The following is a 22,284-nucleotide window of genomic DNA, read 5'->3' as shown; positions in this document are numbered from 1 at the left end:
TTGTTTTATTCTTTTTCATGTGGGGGATGTTGCAGCGGGATTTTCCGTTTGTTCTAAATGGGTAGTTAGTTTTTTACACTTAATATCTGAGGACGCTTCTTATCCTTTGAGTATGGCTGAAGGAACAAACCATCAAGTACGTGAGAAAAAATTGTTAATAAAACCACTACCCAGTGGGCATTAGATAAATCAAGTTGTAATAAATGTTCGCATTCTGACACCAAGCAGCTTAAAAGATTTTCTTTTTACTTATTTTTTTCAACAAAACGGTTCAAACATTTGATAGTTTATTGAAATTTTTTAACTTTTTAATTTACAAAGTTTGAACAGAATAACGTCTATCGGGTCCTCTTGTTAAAGTATAAATTTTGAAACTTAAATAACTCTGTAATTTTTAGTGACACATTTGTATGCAAAATTTTCATTTTTAAATCTCAAGTTTTGATAGTTTCCGTTAATTATAAAACCATACTGAGCTATTTTACACAATACATCAACTGAAATACCTACGAAGAAGGGACACCTCTATTTAAGGGACAAAGTTTTAAGACAGTCTAGGAATATGGAAAAAAATGCCTGAATCTGAGAAACTTGAAATACCTGCATATTCATTATCACAACATTAGAATTCCCCGATTTTTTGCTATCTTAAGTGTCTCCAACCAAAATTAAAGAACTATTTTCAGTCCTAAAATCTTAAGACACCCAAGATTAAACACTAGTGAACAATATTATTTTTTACAGATGGCATTCTCTTGAATCAATTTGAATGCAACTGCATTGACATTTTCGAATGGAGGGGGGGGGGGGGGGGAGATGAACTTAAAAGTCGTCTTCTACTAAAAACAAAAGATAAGAATGGTTGAAAATAGTGGTCAATACAAAATTTTTCAAGTCAAAGGAACAGAATCACATAATAAATTAAAACGATAGAGTTTTTCAAAAGTAGATGCAATCGGATTTTGAAATGCCCAAAAAATCAGGACTAGTCAAAAAAATCGTAAAAACAGCTCCAAATGCAAACTTGATGATAATCTGCAAAAACTGCCAAATATGTTGAAGAAACTGCAACATTACATGCAAAATCGCACTTTTGGCGCATGATTTGCAATTGGCGCAGTTTGGCTCAATTGGCACATCACCTGAATTATTGATGAAATGCATCATGATGTATTGATTTATCAGCAAAAACGAATCCCCTCCCCTTTTTTTGGCATATGATACCCCTCCGCCTTTCTTTGTTTATTTTTGTGTAGTTATAACCATTTTTTGATTGATTGAGAAGTATGCATTTTTCTTCTCAATGCTTTTGTTTTTCAGGACAAAGCATTGATTTTGTTAGTAAATTAAAAAGCAAAATCAGTGGTCGCTACCAGCGACAGGGCAATTAAATGAAGGGAAAAAAAGATTTGAAACCATCTATCAATCACCACCTCAGAATATAAATTAATGACCCTTAAATGTTCAAAAGACATTTTTTTTCCTCAACAAAATTCATTATGCACTATGTTTAACTGGGATTAAAATCAAAGTTACCTGTACAAAGCAACATGTACACCAGTTGAAGTATCTTCTTTGAGTTTTCGTATTTTTTTTTCTCTCTTTTGTTCAACAGTCAACTTGCGAGCAGCATTAGCTTCTTCATGAGCTCTAAAGATTTCACAAGAATACATTTTAATTTTGAAATTTAAAAATAAAACTACATAAAATAAAAACAGAGTACACAGCAGAAAAGTTAGCATGAAAAACAGCTTTTGTCTTTTTATTAGGTAGAAACATGGGGTTCAATATTTGATTAGGAACAATCTTTATTTTGTTTTGCTTTTCAAATATACAATAAAATTTTGGCAAACTTTTAATTCAGATTTATTTTTTATTGGTAAACAAATTTTCTACACCTCAACCTCTTTCTTAAAGTTTTAGTTGCAACATAATAATAATGAATATGTAATACAGTAAGACAGTGACTTAACATCTTCCTCATTTAATGGTTTCCCGAACTAAAAGTTTTTCTCATTCGTCACAAATTTCTTCAATGCTATAGTGTAATTGTTTTTCACGTATATTACACTTCTCTTTTGGCAACATTCCCACTTTTAACGTTTTTCTATAACAAATCACTCATATTTATTTTCATTCAGAAACACGATTTAAACCACTTCCCATAACTACTTCTTTCCATTCAACGCACTGAAAAATCAGGGTTCGTAAGTCCTTGAAAACCCCTGAAAAGTGCTTGAAAAAAAAAGTTCATTTTCAAGTGCTTGAAAACCTTGAAAACGATTCCAAGTTCTTAAATTCTCTCAAAAATCATCGGATTGTGCTTTAAAGTTTTTAAAAGTATTTCACTAATGCAATTTTCTGAATATGTGTTCAATATGCAACATTGTAAAAAATTGCTTCCGTGTTTGGGATTTCATTCCTTTTGCATCTTGTAAATATTTTGATGTTTTTTACAACCGAAAGATAGTTTGACATATGGTACCTTAGTTAGCTTATTTTTTATTTAGATTCATTAATTAACAAAGGAATTAATTTGGAAACCATGACAACATTGAGTTTACTCGGATTTCGCGGAAAATTGCTCGTGTTTGAAATTGTAATCTTTTTGCATCCTGCAAATATTTAAATATTTTGGCTAATCAAATGTTATTTTCACATATGCTAATTTAGATTAGTATTTTTTTGTTCAATTTTAATAAAAACCAATAAATTTATTTTATGTTAAATATGCCTACGTTGAACAAACTTGGAAATCGCGAAAAATTGCTTCTTGTGTTTGAAATTTCAATCTTTTTGCATCTTGCAATTATTTAAATATATTGACTAATCAGATGTTATTTTCACATATGCTACCGTACATTAGCATATTTTATGTTCAATTTTAGTTCAATATAAATTTATTTTATGAGAAACATGACATTATTGCACTTAATTCGCGAAAACTTGCTTCCCTTGTTTGAGATTTCAATCCTTTTGCATCTTGTAAATATTTTTATATTTTCGGCAACTAGAAGTTATTTCTTACATCTGATTAGCTTATTTTATTTTTTATTTTAATAACTAAAGAATTAAAGAATTAATTACTTTGGGCTTGTTTAATTATATGCTTATTTTTTTCTGCAATTTTGAATTTAATTATCTTTAGCTAATTTTCGGTCATAACATTTTTTGAAAACAAATTTAAATTTAAGCAATTGAGCACCTAACAAATAAACTTAAAGTTTGTATCTTAAATATAAAGTTGAATTTATAAGTACATGCTTTCTTTATGTCTGTTAAAATACTTAAGGTGTTTAACAGAGGTGGTTGCGTTATGAATATTCACTGGAAATCCAGTAGTGTTCGTTATGCTTTTACCTCTCTATCTCCAATTTTCCCCTTCCCCTCAAATGTTCAAAATTACTAGTAAGGTTGTGGGTACTTGGAACAGCTTACCGAAAAAGGCTGTAATCTGTAAAAGGGTAGAAAGCTTAAGGAGGGTCATTGATCTTCATTTGGATCCAATAAATTGGCTAGGACCAGTTTAGCTAGGCCCAGTGCCTGTTGCTGGTTATCAACAGGCACTGGGCCTGGTATTTCTATGCAGAATATTTTGACTTAATAAACTATTTTAACATAAGAAATGAACTGTATGCATATCAAAAGTTATTGTTGTACATATGTATATTCAAGTAATAGGGGTCTTGTTTTAGAAAATTACCCCCCCCCCCCCCCCCGCCCCTCTCACCCTGATTTGCTCTTTGAAGCTTTCAGGTAATTTTTTACAAACTCACAATCACAATTGATTATTATTGCCTATCTAAATTTAAATTCTAATTTCAACAATTACCCATTTGTTCCCAAAATAAAACTTCTTTTGTCATAACATATGTCAACTTCTTGTGAATCTTTTCAAATTCGAAATATGGCTCTATGAATCTGAACTTGCACCTTTATTGACTATTACAAGTTATTCAGTAAAAGCTGAATAGGCTCAAGTTTACATTTAGAGTATTTATCACTTCTTAAGCAGCTTTTGTATATTTTCAGGTATGGAGACTGAACTGTGGTGGATTTTCATAAACTTTTCTTATTTACTAATTCTTAAATTTACTCGAGGACAGTTGAAATGCCTTATTGGCTGAACAACTAATACATACATACGAATAACTGACTTGCATACTTATAAATGATTTGCGAACCTCTAATATTTTAGAACTTAATAGTGCAACCTAAAATTACTTTCTGGGTGGTGTCTTTGTCCTAACTGACCTTATATTGTAATATACCACCGTATTAATATTGGAAATAAATGTTAAAACCAAGGGGAGAGAGGGGGTGACTTCAAAAACTCCTCTCTGGCAATGCCATTGAACTTTGTTATTTTAGTTTCTTTCCATAAAAGTTATAAGTATTCATGAAAGGTTTTTTTTTTTTCAATATTAATTTTTTTATTCTAGAAAATATACTTCTTTGAATATGGAGATTGCAAAATTAAATCTCTCGAGATCGACTTTTCTTTATGACCGAACTTTTCAGGACATTTTCAGAAAAACATTCGACACAGTAGATCTTTCATCAAAGTGTCTCTTGTAGAGAAAGCAATTTTGATTTTCTATACTTTTTTTGTATTATTGCCTTATTTCTATGTGTGTGTGTGTTTGCAGTAAATGAAATCTGCATACAATAGTACAAATTTATGATTTTGCCTTGAAAGGTCCTTGAAAAGTGATTGAATTTTTTTCTCCCTTAAGGTTATGAACCCTGAAAATGCATACATGAGAGGAAAATATAAATGTGTTTTAGAGGCACTGCATTTTATATCCCCTGGAAAGTTGTTTGTGTTACATTTTGCTGGAGCAATTTAACAACATTTTCCTGGTAAAATGTAATGCAAACTTTGTTTATTCTTTCATGAAATATGGATTTCCATTAACAATAGATGAGGATTCTAGTCAGGAAAAGGTTAATACACTGAGTAACAATGATTTTCACACATTGATTTCTATTTTGCAGAATTCAAGGATTGTGTTACAAATTATATCACGTCAGTAGTTCTATAAATATTTGACTTAGTAGACTCATCAGATAGCAAAAGTGAAGGTACAGAAGTCAAATTCAATAGCCCTTTTGCTTGATGTTGCTATAAAAGGATTAGATGACTCAAAACCATCGTTCAAACCGCTATAATTTGCAGGAACAAAAGACAAAAGCAGATAGAATATGAAATTAATTTTTATACAGCGAATATGTTGTAAATGTATTTTAATGCTGAAACCTACTTCCATTAAAATTATTTTATAGTATTTAATGAAAATTTGGTCGACCAATGTATAACATTTTTCTGTCTATTACTTTTTTCGCCTTAGTCGCACAAAAAATAAATTGGGATTCTACTGTGTTTGCACTCACTCTACCCAAAAAAAAAAAAAAAAATTTAAGCAAGCTATAAAGCATATCTACTATAACGCTTACTAGATAGATTGAATAATAGATACAGTGAAGGGTCGAAAATTCGCACAGACACGTCTCCCAAGTTGTGCAGATTTTCAGATTTTAGGAGTTTGCAAATTCCAGACCACACAAAAAAAAATTCTAAGCTATATTTTTTAAAATCAGAAAAATTAAAATGGTAAAAGTGGCAAAATATTTATGCATTATATATTCAGACATTCATTTTTTAAAAATTCATTTTAAAAAGCTTATTATTAAAACATTCTTTCAGCAGTTATTTCTTTAAATTTTAAATCCAAAAGTACTAATAGTTTCAAAAGTTACCACTTCCATAAGGAAACAAAAACAATAAAAAGCACTATTTTGAAAAAAAAAAAGGTTTTTCTTTCGTTTTCAATATTTAAAGCATTTCTTTTTTTTTTAATATGTCCAAAATCATTCACATTCAGCTTTTGTAAATTATGCTCATTTTTGTGTTTCTTTGATCTTTTAGCCAGGGCCAACAAGAGGCCGTCAGCCTGTGTCGGAAACTAAGGGGACTGGCTTGAAGTCCAAGTAGTACAAATAACTTTTATAGGGGGGGGGGGGCTTTCAGTCGACCTGCTTTCAGCATCTGCTTATAGTTTAAGATATTTCTCATTATTTCCTCAATAGCACACAATGCAAAGCATATTGAGCAAAAATACAGATGCATTTTTTAGACTAAATATGTTTTCCTTTGATTGCAATCTTTTGAGATGGAGTATTTGCTTTAATGCAGCGACAAAACGTTATTACCTGAGGATTTTGCATTAAAAAACTTTGAAGCAAATAATCATGATGCTGGATATAGTGAAAACTGGATTCTTAGAGTTGAAAAAAAGCTTATAAAAAGTATTGTGGTAAAGAAAAAAGTGTTCAATAATTATTTTGCAGGTCTTTTCCTCTTTTCCACAATTGAGGGTAAATTAACGAGCCAAAATTTCAACATTGGCGAATTATGGTCCGAAAATATGGTAGTTTTTTGCTCTGAAAAATGGCTTAACTGCAAAATAAATTTTGGACAAAATCAACGCTGATTTCAGACGTTGAGGGATTTCAGGTAGGCTGATTTGTGGTGCTCCACTGTATATTGCAGGTTAAAAGACTAATTATTTTTTAAATCATTTTTTCAAATAGTTATTCAAAATATTAAAATAGCATTTTAGTGAAATGAACAAAATTTTCAGTTCTACTTCAATTTAATTTTTAAGAATATATAAGAGTGCTTACTTTTGACGTTTAGCCATCTGCTCTCGTACATGAGCTTCTACTTTTGTAGGATCTTGCACAGCTTGATTTCCAAGTACTCTCATCAAATTAGACATTCGAACTAAAATATAAGTGAAAACTGTCTCACAAAATATATGCTTAGTTATTACGGATCATGCAAAAAAAAAAAAAAAACATAGCATTAATGATGCATCTTTAATAGAATATAATAATTTCTCAATGTATTAAGAAAAATTGTGAAAGTTATGGAAAAAATCTATATTTGTGGCTGTCAAGAGATAGCTCTTGACCATGCTTTATTTTTGAAGCGTCCATTTTCGTGAAGGGGCAATACACAGGAAAATTGAAGTACATTATTCTTGAATATGGTATTGGTTCTAGAGCTTGAACATGTCACCTTGGAATTTAAGAAATTAGCCAAAGAAGTAAAACCTTTCAATTTTGTAGTCAAGGCAGATGTCTCATTGCACAGGTTGTATTCTAAGTAAATGGGTGGGTCTTGGTTTTACCTCTTTCAGCAGCCATTGATTAAAGACAACAATACCTCCTAGAGTTGATTTGAATTGAAAATTGGCGAGAGTAGAGTTGGTATAAAGAATGCAAAGCTTGTCATCTATATTTATCATCCAACTCAATGCAGTTATTGCTGTAACTGAAACATTTAAGGTCTAAGAGTTTGAAGGGTCCTTCAAAAAATTTGATAAATGAAGGAGTATTGGAGAAGTTTAGAAGGAGCATAAAAACACTGTAAAGTAAGCTGCTTTGTTTCACAAATGTCAAAAATTAGGTAATTTGAAGCATAAAGTTTTAAAAAATATGTGCATTGTTGTTAAACTCATTAATTAAATGCATGGTGAGGCACATTTTGCTGATTTTTAATCCCCAATTCTATAGTGGAGCCAACAAGCATTTTACTTGGTTGTTTTTACCTTGGTAGTTGGTGAATGGGATTGAGTTTTAGACCTTGAACTTTTACTGGAATTACAAAAACTAAACTGCAGCATTTGGTTCGGAAGAAATAACAGGAGCAAGACCTGATTATGGCCTAATGATTTTTCAGCTGTCTTCCAAAAAGGTTTGAGGAGATAGCAATATTTAGCAATCAAAAATACTCAAGATAAGTAAAAATCAGGAACTGAAAGTAAAAACTTAATGATAAAAGCTAAAATACATAATGCATAAATGATGATAGGATGTGTAAGGGATTTATTTGTTCAGCTCACCTTTGGGCTCAGGAGGTGGTTCTAAGCCAAGTCTAATTTTTTCTTGTTTTTCTTTCCATGCTTCTCTTCTATTTTGTCTCCTTAATTTCTTTCGCTCCTTTTTTGTTAAATACAACGGTATGAACACAGGTTGGGAAGAATCAGCTAAAATATAAGTTTGAGTACTTTTAGTCTTCATTCACACAAATATAAACAGATTAAGCAACTTCTATTCTGAAGAATTTTCAGCTATATACAGAAAAAGTTTACTTTAAACTTTTTTTAACCAATTCTAGTCCTGTATGAGCAATGCAGAAGCAATAATGACAAGCATATTTCTAGAATTAAAAAATAAAAAAACAGCAATACAAATAGGACAATTGCTTACAAAGATGCATTTCACAGTAAAAATGTGCCTGTTGAACATTGGCAGTCAAAGCTATGTTTTGTAACAAAATTACATAAACTTGCTTATAATACATTTTCACAAGGCTTAACAAAGAATTGGTTCACTGTCTTCTATTTCAAATATGCTTGGAGCTTGAATGAAGTATAGTCACACAAACGCTTTATCATGTAAAGATCAACATAAAATGCGAATGTTTAGTGCATGTGCGCTCTTGCTATCATAATTTAAAATTACCTATGTGAACATAATTTTTTTAATTGTTTACAAATTTGATTTGTATTGTCCGGATAAACTAGATGCTACTTTAATTTAATGAAGGTATGTTCACAGCAAGTGCATTATTAAAGTTAATACCCTACTTTGTATTACAGTGTCTTGGCTAATGCTTTAGAATAAAAAGAAAGGGGGGAAAAACTGAAAATCGTTTTACATTTAAGAGCAAGAGAATGAACTACTTTTCTTGTCTGTTCGTTTCCTGATTACACTAAAGATTTAAGATCAGATGGTTTACTGTCTATATATGACTTGCTATTTTAGTTTTATTTTAATATTTTAAATTGTATAATTTGTACACTAAAATAACTTAAGAGCTAAAATTACAGGCCCAATAATTAATTTTCATTCTTTTACATCATTTATATTTTTGTATGGGTAGTACTCAACTTACTTAAACTTCTATCTACTCTAAATGACTGAATTTTACTGTTAAACACAGGGATGAGAGTGGTCAGAGAGCAAAAAAGAGGAAATCCAAAAAAAATTTCGCAAAAGGGATGATATCCAAAACCTCATCAAAATAGAACCTAAAAGCCATGATATTCAAAAATTTAATAAAAAATGGCTAATTTACCAGTTTTAAAGGTATTACGTATTTAATTAAGTATAAGTAATAATTTTGTACAGTTTGCTGCATTGTACCATTACTTGCAAGAGTGTTTATTAATTAATAAATCTAAATTTTGAAAAAGAGTCACCAATTTCTAACCCCTGAGTTATTGAACAAAGGTCAATCTTGGCTGCATCACACAATAGTGTCAACTTTTCATATTTTTTAGAGAAAAATACATTTTTTTCATTAAAAACATTTGAGTTTATAGTGTTAAACGAGTGAGAACATAAATTTTAAAATTAGGTCTGTTTGTAAAGTAAAAATTTACAACAGAGAGAAAAATCTAAAATTTCTTTATGTGGTAGAACATGCTTTTCATAACAAGAATTGAAAAAAAAATAAATGTATATGTATATAAATGATTGGTTATCCTTTTCCTTGCATTGGAACCCAAAATTTGTCTTTAAAAACTTCCTAATACGATTTCGGAATTAAAAGAACATGCAGCCATCTCATTTAATCATAAACTTTTAACAGGCTGTAAATCCTAAACCGTTTGACCATAAATATTTTTTACACTTTCTTAAATACACAAAAACAGGTGCTATGCCACAGTTTTTGATTGATTTTTGCATTTTTTCTAAAATAAATTAAAGAAATAAAAATATTATTGAAATGATTAATAAAATAAGCAGATATAAGGTAGCATATAGTGAAAAACCACCCAACATTAAAAATGATTAAAATACTGGCAGGATGCAAAAAGATTGAAATCTCAAACGAGACATGCAAATTTCGGCGCAGCACGTGTTTGACATCGTTGACATGATTCCAAAACATACGTTTTTGACAGATATCGCGGAGGATGAAGATTCGAAGGAGAAAAATAGAAAGAATAAGAAATCGGAAACCGAAAATTTTAAAAAAATCTTATTTTTTCCGATTTTTGAGAAAAATAAGGCTTGAAAGAGGCAAAAAAAGGAGGAAAGGTTCTAAAAGTCAACAGAAAAAGCCGGAATTCCGGCAAAAGTCGGAAAAATCTCATTTCTGTAAACAAAATATAATACATTTCAATGTGAGAAATAACTTTAAAAAATAAAATAGTTGGGCACATTTTCCAAAATTTTATTTACTAATTCACATAAAATAAAAGCAATTTTAAAAAGAAGTGTCAAATTGTTTATGTTTAACTAAAATCTGCATGATGGATCATGTCAACTAATTTCAACTGTGTATATATATAAACTTTTGTTTAATGAAGATAGATATCAATGATATTTAAGTTAGTTCATTGGTAGTACATACTACATAACTTTTTGTATGCATATCGTCGACTCTATACCAAATCTCTGAAATGTTTGCTAAGTCTACATTTCAAGTCTCTTGGCAATTTTATTAACTGAAAATAAATATTCACAACTACTTGAATGAAAATTCATAAAAACTGCACTAAGTGAGTTTGAAGGATTATGAAAAAAAAAAAAAAACTTACATGGTGGTTTCATTTGGATTGGATGTTCTACTAAAGCTGTCACACCTTCAAGCTTACAGTCAGGACCATATTTGTTGTAACTATTAAAAACAAAACAATAATCCAGTAATAAAGCTTTAAAAATGAATATAAAAATAGCTAAATTGAGTCTTTAACTACAGGAAGACTAAATCAAAAGATAAGACTTTCAAAACAAGAAAAAAAATTAGTTTCAAATTTTTGTATTTAAAGGGTGCTTATTGTATGTTGATCATGGCTACTGGTGGCAAAATTACGGGTTGGGGGCCTGTTGGTAATACACATTTGTCTATCACATAACTATGTACAATTTTATAACATGCATTTTTGTCCCACTTTGAGGTTCCTATGGTCGGGGGAGGGGACCCCTTGCAATGGCAACATGGTAAATCTGCCATGGCTGGCTACTAGCAAGATTACTTAGCATTTTAAAATTAAGAATAAAGAGTAATTTTTAACATTAGACATCACAGTTTAAAACTAGCTTTAAGGTCCTTTTATCCCTAGATTCCCTTTCAACAAGTAGTTTACAAGTTTAGATTCGGCAATTTACAATCAGAATGACAAAATCAAAGAAAAAAGCTTTTGAACTTAAATTTAAGGCCACTCCTTCATTCAACATCATATTAAAAATTGTGGAAAGAAAATAAATGAAGGAGACTAAGGTTTTATTGAGCATATTCTTATTTTTTAAAAGTCTGTCAAAACAATATCATTACAGAGATTTTATCAGAAATAATATTTAAGATTAGTGAAATATTAAATAATTTTAATAAATGTTTCACCAGACAAGTAATTGTTTGCTTACTTCTTTTGCAAAAAAAAAAAAAAGATACAAAGTTGTTTTGTTCCGTTCTGTGTGATACAAAACTGTTATTTATAAATATTTAAACAAAGCATAAGAATCTAGAGCAATAAAAGAGGAAAATTAAATGTTATATAAAGAAAAAAAGACTCAGCATAGGTCTTCTGCATTAGTAAAATCATGCTTATTTCTACAAAATAATATCTGCTTTTATGAAATGTGCTTGAATTATGTTTTTATGCTAGCTAATGCAGGGTTGCCCCAAAGGATTGAGGAGTCATAGCAAAATTTTTCAAGGGTGTTTTTAGCAGTATTTTGTTTTGTTGTTTTTTTTTGGGGGGGGGGGCATTCCTATGCATATGCTTAACCTATCAATGTGATTCAAAAAAACCAAAAATGTTGGTAAAAATTTATGCAGTTTTCAAACTGTGACATTTTTAAATTATGATATTATTTAAATAATGAAAAAATAATGCACGAAAATACACATACATATATATATATATATATATATATATATATATATATATATATATATATATATATATATATATATACACCCAACAGCAGAAATTATTTTAGTCTGCAATACAGTTTAAAAGACTTAAGATTTCAGTTTAAAATAATTTGAAATGTTATCTTACAGTTGTTCAATAACAAAACTTATTATAAATAATTGTAGAATGATACTCCGCATGAAATAATTGTTTTAGGATCAACCATTGCCATGAGGATGAAACTTAATACAGTCGGACATGGATTTAATGAACCTCTATTTAACGAATTTTGGGATTTAGCAAATTTTTCTTTTTCCCTGACTAAAATGAAGGAAAAACCCCTGATTTACACAATAAAAAAACATCGAAATAACGAATTATTTAACAGCTGAAAAAAAAACATTTATTGGTAGTTTGAGTTAGGAAATATTGGATTGATTTCCAAATGTTACATTCATATTGTCCACAGCAGAAAAAGACTTTTCTTGGAATCGGCAGTTTTTGACGAGTGACTGCAACCAACGAATAATGATTCTGATGCAGAAAGCGATAGTGAAACTACCATTAAAACTTACTTTTTCAAATGCTTTATATGGCCTGGTAAAACATATCTCATGCAGCAGGCTGCAAAAGATTATTGTGTATTTTTGCGCAGTTGCTTGTTAGGGGTTTTAACTAAGGTAAATGATTTTTTTTTTTCTTTTTTTTTTCTCACCCTGATATTATGAATAACCTCGATTTAATGTATGAAAGTTTCGGGTCCGATGAATTCGCTAAATTGGGGTGTGACTGTAATAAACATCATTTTACAGAAATTTGCTAGTTCTAAAACTTTCATTAGTAAAGACATTTTTAAAAATATATTAATGCTCAAAATCATTTAGACGTGTCTGTTACAAATTGAAAAGTCGCACTTATGACTTAATTTTTATGATTCTTTGATGCTATAGTTTATTAGTGAAGGATCTTCCATTTTTCCGAGTCGGGACAAAAGCTAGAAATTGTCGCCCTTATCCATCATGCATTAAGTTTTTATTCCAAGCTTCAATAAAAAAAAAAATCCACAGAAATATGGTGAATTTGCTGACCCCAGATGTTATGACCCAAGTCAAGAGCCTCATGTTGCTCCCCCCTAGATCTTGGCTCTGTGCATAATGGCACAGAGCAAAAGGCCTTAGACTTTTGCTCTAGCTGTTCAACAAGCTTTTAGCAACTGCTTTCAGTATGCAAGATTCATTATTTTGTTGTACTACACAGTACAAAGCATATTGGGGAAAAATAAAAATATATTTCTTAGTATAATAAAAATATTTTTTATTATATTAATTGACATGTCAAGTAATGAATAACAATAAAAAAGAACATAATATCTACTGATTATACACCACTGCATATCATCTACTGACATTTTTTTTGCATTGTAAAGTTCGATTGTGATTTTTCTTTTTCTTAACCAAGACAAAAAAAAATTCCATGAAAAGTCTGCAGACTTTTATGGGCATCTGCAGTGCTTGTTACAGCGTCACTGTTTCTGCTGCAGGATATATATATATATATATATATATATATATATATATATATATATATATATATATACAAAACATACATATATACAGTATAGGACCCCAAATCTGGCAACCGTAAGATCAGCATTACTCTGGATTTCAAAATTTGCTAAATTTTTTACTGCAAGCAAAAATTTCAACATGGCAGACAAAAATCTATCAAACAATTTTCCAAATGGACATTTTAGAAAGCTTATGTGCTTTCAACGGAAAAATTACCATATATATTCTTTTATAAATTGAGAAATTATTATAAAAACTGAAGCTTAAACTTGGTAGATTTATTAATACAACTGGGAAAATTTTCTGGAAATTTACCTGAACTAACACTTGAAAACTTGGATAGTTCCTAAAAATTTTAACTCAACCCGTTTAACTGAACACTAAAATAATAAATACTGATACATTCTGATTTATTTTCATACTGTTTGACCGTTCAAAAAATATTTTAATCACATTAAAAGCATGACTAAATAAAACATGAAAGCATCTCTGAATTCTAGAATCTTAAATTTTCAATGTAGATGCTGGCATAGAAATTACAGCACTTTAAAAAAAAGGGGGGGGGGGATATAATGTTGCAAAGAGTTTAAAAACCTTATTTTTTAGTACAGAATAAAAAACAAAATTTAAAAAAACTGTGATTCCAAAAAAAAAAAACTAATATCACAAACTAAAACTGTATACCTGAAGGTGAAAAGTACACAGTTCTCTTCATTTCCATACTATCTATAGATATGTTGAATATGTTTGACTTTCCTTCTTTTAAAAATGCTAATTGTTCTTTAACAGAGGTAAAATGTTCCCAACTTTACTTCGAACTTTCTTAATTTCTATGTGTTCCAACAAATTTGATTAATCACACCATAATGTAATATTATGTTTCTTGTAAAATATTATTTTTTAATCATAATGATTAATAGTCAGTCCAAAATTCCAGTCCTGCCAAATTTTAGAATGCTGTATTTGTAGTCCTATATTGTAACTCAATTTATACAGATAGAAAGAATATTATTTTCTGCTGATATGGTATTCAAATGAATTCCTTCCTTGCCATTATATTTAGGTCCATCTTCAAAAAATAGATAAGAAATAACTCACTTATCACTCTGTAAAATATATGAATCCCACCATTCAATCTCAGGCACTTCTCCTTCTTTCTGCAAGCAAAGGTAAAATTGTCAAAACAATACTTATTTAATAAATAATCACTTGTACATATATTATTGGTTTAGATTTCAAGTTTTTAAAAGAAACATCAAAATGGAACTCTGATTGCCTTATCCAATGATGATTAGTCTGAACAAGGGGGTAAAAGTATGACATGAATATTATACAGCAAACTCCCGATTAACAGCGGAATAGGGTAGCATGGTTACCACAGATAAGTAAGTTTCGAGGTTAACCTGAAAAGTAGGTATAAAGCGACACCAGTGTATGCAATAGCTTTAAAAAAATAATAGCACTTGCACACAATTAAACTAGAGCTAAAAATAATTACAGTGAATGGGAAAAAAAAGTATGTAAAAGCTAGACAAGGATTGCTTATTATTGTAACATATACAAGCAAATCATGCTAAAAGTTGAACTGAAACAGATTAAGATAAGTTACACCAAAAACGTATAGGGGAAGAGAGGATTTTTTTTTTTGGACGAAACTGGTCTGGTCACTTGTTTTACATATAGGTAATGTATATGTATAAATCAGTACGTTTTTCAGATCTAAAACAGTAAGTAGTGTAGATCTAAAAATCAGGTTTCAACTATGGTCAGGCTTCAGTGATCTTGGAAGGTCTTATATCATTGGAAAAGGAGGGAAGAAAGAAATATGGATGTCTAAAAATATATGTTTAACTTGTTAAGTTAAAATGGGTGGATTTCTCTATATTGAGTTAATCATCGCTGAAAAAAAAAGTTTCCATGAAAGTGTGAAAGACAGTGAATAATCAAAGGTTTACTGTATACCTTTTGCACCATTACTTAGTGTATGACTATGATGCTAACTTGGTTTATTTTGTAAGCTCTAAGACCAGTATTATGCAAAAGTGACTCATTCTGCAAGCAACTTAAATAGAAATTATATGATATCAACTCTACTACTCTAAGATTGTCTAGCAGCAAAACTATTGTTTAGAAATTGACAAACTTTTGTGTTGAACTTACTGAATGGATAAGAATTTGTTTGAGCCAATTAAAAAAAATATATATTATAATTTTCGCCATTAAAGAGCATTTTTTAAAGATTTTCAAATTAATTATATATTTTCTGTAGTTTAAAAACTTTTTTGTGATAAAAGATGTTTACACGATAGCCATCATTTTCAGTTACCTTTGCAAAATGTGAGATAGCATATCCAACAGTTGACTACAGTGTGCACTGAAAAATCGTGAAATGCTGTCTTAAGGGTGAGGTACAGTTCTAGGGTTGTTATGATTTACAAGAGGTTTCAAATACCATATGGATTTTACTTGGTGTGACTGGGAAGGATCAAAAGAGTAAAGGTTGATAACACTATCTAACATAAAATGCTCTTTGAGGACCCTGAATGCTAAGACTAATGTATAGGAGTTTCATCTGCTGAAGATGATAAAAAAGATGGCCAAATCTAAATAATAATCCAGTCGCAAATTCGTATTTTATTAAAAACACATTCTGGTGATGAAATTTTGAACTTTTTTCATTCCGTCAAACATATTCTAATCCATTCCAGGGGTCTGTCCAGGATTTTTCACAGGGTCCATTTTTTGTGAAAAATAAAATAATTTCGTGAAAAATCAAATAATTTAAAAAAAAAAAAAATTCTTGTAAAAACGAAAGTTTAGACTCTTGAGATGGTGGAAACTGCATCATTGACACTTAAAGTTGAGTGTTTTCTCTCTTTTTTGTTGAGAATATCATTCTTGAGTGTTTTTCTAGTATTTGAAGAGAGGGGGAGGCATCGCTCCCTGGGAGATGGGCGCCCTTTAAGTATCAATATTTATCTACCATTCTACATCATGTTAAATTATACTAGAAATGTTGTTTGTATAGTATTTAAAATAACTCTAAGAAAAAAAATTAGGCAGGGTTCAGCATTTAACTTTTTAATCCAAGACACTGTTTAAGAGCAGAGTTTCGTTCAAACTTTATAAACTCCGTGATTTTCACAAAAATAAAAAAATATTTTATTTGTTTACCTCTTAACTAAGCGTACTAAACATCGAAAATTCGAAAAATCAGATTTCTACAGCGGATGCAAAGAGATTGCAATCCTCAAAGTGAAGGAATCAAAAGTATAAAAACGGCTTGTAAAATAAATATTTTTGATAAAATTACTTTTGAATTGCATTTTAGAGTCCTATGATAAACATATCATTAATATCTGGACACAGTTGAAGCAAAAATAAATAAATAAATAAATAAAATAAAAAATAAACCATCGATTCAGCATTTTAATTATTGACTCATAAAAGAAAATGGAATTCCCCTTTAAAAACTTGAAATAAGCTTTGTTACAAAAATAAAGAGACTTTTCATTTATTTGCATCCTAATAAAGTGAAGTTAGCTTGAAAAAAAGAATAAAATATGATTCTCATATCGGATGTAAAAAGATTGCGTTTTTCAAAATGTAGACATCTATAGAAAAAAATAACGGTAAATAAAAGTTTATTTAAAGTTAATTATCCTTTTTAGTATCGAAAAACCAAACCCATATAACTTTCTCCCAAAATAACAGTTCAACATCGCACCACCAGACACTAAGTGGCGATAAGTTTAAATTTTGTAACCCTATCTGAAGCGATCACACCCGCTCCACCCATACTATCCTTTGCAGTTCCAAATTCATTTCGCTGTATATTATTGATGAATAAATCATGAGTGGGGAAAAAAGTGCTTACTACGCCTATTCAGAGAATGTTGACGCTTTTCCAAAGAAGTTTACAACAACACCGCTGCATAAAACAAACAAGCAAAATTATAAACCAAACTGACTTTCAGCTGTTAATTTCTTTCAAAGAAACCAACAACAGGCATTATATTTATTTGGCAGTAGTAATTATTTATGGCTTGCAGGAGCATCACAGGAGTGCCGATTTTTTTTTTCCTTTTGCAAAATTAGCTGATTTTGTATAAGTTGATTCCTCTAATTTAACTTTAAATATGCTGTATTATTTTAATTTGAGATTTGCTCTTTCAATAAACAATTTGTGAAAGATCTGTTTTTGTTTACCAGAATTTTGTGAAGGGTTCGTTTTGGTTGATCGGATTTTTGTGAAAGGTCCGTTTTGGTTGATCGGATTTTTGTGAAGGGTCCGTTAACGGACCCAAATTTGCTCTGGCCAGATCCCTGCATTATATAAGTTTTACACAAAATTTTGTTAATTTCTGAGTAGTAGTTTCATGGATGGCAACTTTAAAATACAGTTGTTTAATTATGGTCACTCTGTAAATGAAAGTAATTTAAGTAATGTTTAATTTATCCAACTACTTTTATTATACTTGCTAATGCAGCATGTATATCATAAAAAGCTTTACTTTTTAAACTCTATTAGCAAGAAATCATCATTATCTTATCCTATGAAGAAAAAAAAAACATGCATAAAGTAAAGGATTCTACTAATTTAAGGACTCAAATATAGAAAGAATAGTGATAAAGTAACTCATTGAGTTCAACAAGCAATTTTCAAATGAAGAGAAATTAAGAGAGAGAATGAGAAAGAAAATGTTTTAATTCTTAGCTTATCACATGAAATACCAATTTTCATAATGCTTATACTCGTAAAACCATCAATTGCTTTTGATTTAATGGCTGGTTTATTGGGACATCTGAGGAGTTATTCAATCCACTTTGGCCACGACACATATATATTACAAAAAACATTCTGAAACAAAATGTGTTCTTAAGCGTTTTAAAACTCTTTCATACCTAATGTCATAATAAGCTTGTGATACCTTTATGTATCTTTTTTTTCAGAGACAGATGATCAGTGAACCATTCTGCAAAAAGGTAAAAGTATTAAACAGCATATGCAACGAAGGTGTTATATAAGTATTAAGTAACTTTACAGCTGTTTTCTTTCTCTTAAAGTATCCTTTAAGATAGCATTTCATTAGATGATTTTTCTCTTTAAAAAAATACGTTTCAATGAGCATCCCCCCCCCCCCCCAGAAAACAAAAGCTTTTTTCCCATTTTCTTTAACACAAAAAATTAAAACAAGAAAAACAGGAAGCATTATTTGAAAAAAAAAAAAAAAAAACTAAGCAAGTGCATATGTACACTAACAAATTGTACACGTAAGCTAACTTCTATATCTAAATCTGCTTGAAGTCTTCTTTAGCCCAAAAATAAAAGTTATAGGTCAAAGAAAAGGGATCAACTGTTGTCCATCATGTTTAGTAAGAAATTGAAAACCTCAAAGTTTCATGAATGTAATCTGGAGGAATTTCAGGAAAACAGGAAGGATGATGTAAACGTGTTTGCTTAGAAAGTAAATGCATACCATGTAAGTTGCATAAAAAGGGAACTAATAACCAAATTAAAAAAGATTTTTACAACTTCTCCTTTGCTGCTTGACTTCCTAGCAATTTTAGTGTATAATTATCAAACAATGTACTTAAAATTAAAATCTTGGAACTAACTTACTATTACAAAATCATATCACATTCTTAAAAAAAATTTCAATGGAGAAAAAAAATGATGTGGCAAAACAAAAATAAATCAAAAAAACCCACAAATATTGACAGCAGGAAAACTATTGTAAAAAGGCATTTTAAAGACTATAAACTATCAAAATATGAAAGCACTTACATATTCTTTTCTCGGGACAATGAGGGCTAATTTCGTAGCAGAAGAAATGCCTGTTTTCTTAGCAGCTTGAGCAATTTCTTCTTGTAATTTCTCTAATTGTGCCTGAAAAAGAACATTATCAAATATGGATATGATTATGTTGTACACACATTAAAGATTTAGTTATAGAAAAAAAATTCAAAAAAATTAAACATTTTTTGTGGTTATTTTTGACAAGGTGAGAAAAACAGCATTTTTTTTTTTTTTTTTTTTTTTTTTTCAATTTACTACTTAAAAAGAAACAAGATGAAATCATCATAAATTTCTTCATTTTTATCTTGAATGCTAAGTTAGCTATTTAAAATGCAAAATGAATTCAATAATTTTTTCTAAAAGACTATTATGGTAAAATTTTGCACAGTAAAAAATATTTCAACTGGAAAATATAATTTTCATACAAATAAATAAATACATATATACATTAATGCCCTGACTTACTCAAACTTTGAGTTAAAAGGTTTTGTATTTCTTACTGCAAAGCTAAGGCAGAATTCATTCCGACAATGATTTGTTGGTTTTATTTTGTTTTAATACACAAATACTATTAACTCAAAATATTTCTGCAATATATTTCTACTGAAAATACAATCAACTTTACAGTTGATTTTTGAGTTAGCGTGAAATGGTATCTTCTAGAACAGAAGAGAAGTAACAAGTTGAGCATTACATGAGTTTTACTTGAACTCATATTTATTGATTTGCAAATGTCTTACTTTTCTTGACTTTTCTCACATAAAAGTTACAAAGAATAAACACTTTTTAATTGACAAAGTATCACACAAAGATTTTGCTAGTTTTTGTAATGTGTTATTTGTTAGAAAACGCACCAAAATAGCCAAAAAATATTTTTTAAATATTTCATTTTCAGCTCTATATCATATTAATTAAAAAATTTTAAAGGTAGATTGGGATACATTTTTTCAATATATCATATTAATTTTACTGAGAGAACAGTTAACTACTCCTGTTTTAGAAAAAAAACATTTTTATTGCCAAATTGTGGGAGTGGAGACAGATCTAGCTTTTATGTTCCTGAAAGTTGAAAACAATTCATTGTAAAAAGGTTGAAATGTAGAAGCAGGTGACTTTCTAGTTTTGTTATAGTTTACAAATTTTCTCCTAAAAAAATCAAAGATTGTAAAAATTGACAAAAAAGGAGCCAGTCTTAAAATTAAGATTTAAGTGAGAGATTGATTTCCTACTTTGATAATTCATGCATTATATCATATTTAAAAAAAGAATTTAGGATTCATTTTATTGAATGTGCTGAATGGTACAGATACTCAAGGTAAATTACTCATACCTTAGTTCTTAGTCTTTGAGCCAGTTGTTCAAATTTCCCTTTATCATGAAATTTGAATCCTTTTCTGGGTCTTTGAAAATTTTTAGCACTAAAGAAAAAAGAAAAAGGTTATTAATGATAATAACAGATGCAGATATATTGCAAGCAAGAAAATGATACCAGATGAATGTCACAAGTCATATCAGCAACACAGTGAGGGAATTAAGTTAATACAGCATGCAAAAGTTGCTTACTTGTTTAGGAGTTCCTTTGTTGAAGTAAAATACTAATTCTGGAGCAGCTGAATTACTTTGAATCTGTTTTTAATAAGCTTTCAAGAGCTCTGATGAACAAAAACAGACTAAAGAATTCATTACCAAACTAGTTATAGTTCAACATTGTTTTTATATTATCTACATTTCAACAAATACATACAGTAGACCCTCCTTTTTGGTTGGTTTATTTTCACTGGATTTGATTATACACGGTTCAAGATTTGACACCTATATTTTATGCTGATGAGCTTTGATTTTATGTGTATGCAGGATTGCAAACAGATAAAATTTTCCCCCTCTTTCAAAATCCAAACTCCTGAGATTGCTGATAACATGCAATCAACTGCCTTTAAGGGGATATCACACGAGAGAAAATACAGGACATCGCAACCGCAATAGCAACCGTAACGCTATCCGGAACTGGTTTTTCTACTCACTTCCACAAACGATCGCTCTAAAATTCTCGTGTGCTATGGAAATTCGCAGTTGCTCGTATAGGGGCAAACTTTTTCCTCCGCTAGAAAAAAATTGCCTTTAATACTGGGCAAGTTACGAAGGAACCAATCAGGGCACTGGGATTTCGTGACGTCAGGCAGCGTCACTGTAAAATACATTTGCAATCGTGGCGACAGAAATGTGGGGATTCCTTTTATTGTTGTATTTATTTTATGTTTCAAAAATTTTTAGTTACACTTTAAAAAACGGAAGAGCGACATTTAATCTTTGGTTTTGCATCTGATTTTGAATTTAAATTGCTACTTATATGTTAGTTAACATCAGTGCGAATTTTATGCATTTCTTAATTTATATTGGTGTTTTTCGTTTCATTGGGTTTTTGAAAATTGTTTTGCACAAATGTTACAATGGGGTCGTTTCCAAAATTTTAAACGTATTTTTTTCTGAAAGAGCATGCTTAAAAACATAGGATCTGACCATTTTTTAAATAATTTGTTTTTGTTTAATATTTTTAAAAAATTACTAAAATTGTTGCGCTTTCATTGTTTACATTTCTGTCATGTGACGTCACGAATGATGAAATGCCATTCGTGTTGACATTCACAGATCAAAATATTTAATTCGCATCTTTACTCACGTGTATTTGTGATGTCATCAAGACCACGCCTTGTTTGAAAAATCGGACATTTAAAAAAATTAATTAAAAAAAAACGGTTGGGAAAATGAAAGTATTTTTGGGTCCAAGTTATTTTTTTTTTTTTTTTTTGCTTATTTTATCAATTTCAGTGATAAAAGTACTACTTTTGACTGGAGGAAACCACCCCATTCTTGAAAAAGTTACGTGAAAATTCCTTTTTTAAAAAATCATAGCATTGAAGCTGTACTTTTCTTTTTTAATTCATACTGATGGGTACATGCAGTATGTACCATTTGAAAA

The 22,284-nt window shown here is 29.8% G+C and overlaps 1 protein-coding gene across 1 annotated transcript in view; it reads right to left on the bottom strand.

Annotated features, from left to right (window-relative positions):
• Nucleotides 1-22,284, bottom strand: part of LOC129222841 (U4/U6 small nuclear ribonucleoprotein Prp3-like) — a 149,089-nt gene that overhangs the window by 21,682 nt on the left and 105,123 nt on the right. The window contains exons 10-16 of the mRNA XM_054857392.1: nucleotides 20,638-20,725; nucleotides 19,296-19,397; nucleotides 14,606-14,664; nucleotides 10,620-10,699; nucleotides 7,911-8,054; nucleotides 6,688-6,787; nucleotides 1,537-1,650 (exon numbers count right to left, since the gene is read on the bottom strand). Of these exons, the coding sequence (XP_054713367.1) occupies nucleotides 1,537-1,650; nucleotides 6,688-6,787; nucleotides 7,911-8,054; nucleotides 10,620-10,699; nucleotides 14,606-14,664; nucleotides 19,296-19,397; nucleotides 20,638-20,725 (687 nt within the window). The remainder of the gene's footprint in view (nucleotides 1-1,536; nucleotides 1,651-6,687; nucleotides 6,788-7,910; nucleotides 8,055-10,619; nucleotides 10,700-14,605; nucleotides 14,665-19,295; nucleotides 19,398-20,637; nucleotides 20,726-22,284) is intronic.

Source organism: Uloborus diversus, chromosome 5 (genome assembly GCF_026930045.1).
Source record: "Uloborus diversus isolate 005 chromosome 5, Udiv.v.3.1, whole genome shotgun sequence".
NCBI classification, from domain to species: Eukaryota; Metazoa; Arthropoda; class Arachnida; order Araneae; family Uloboridae; genus Uloborus; species Uloborus diversus.
The sequence above is the reverse complement of the archived record's forward strand: the minus strand, read 5'-3'. Positions and strand labels throughout refer to the sequence as shown.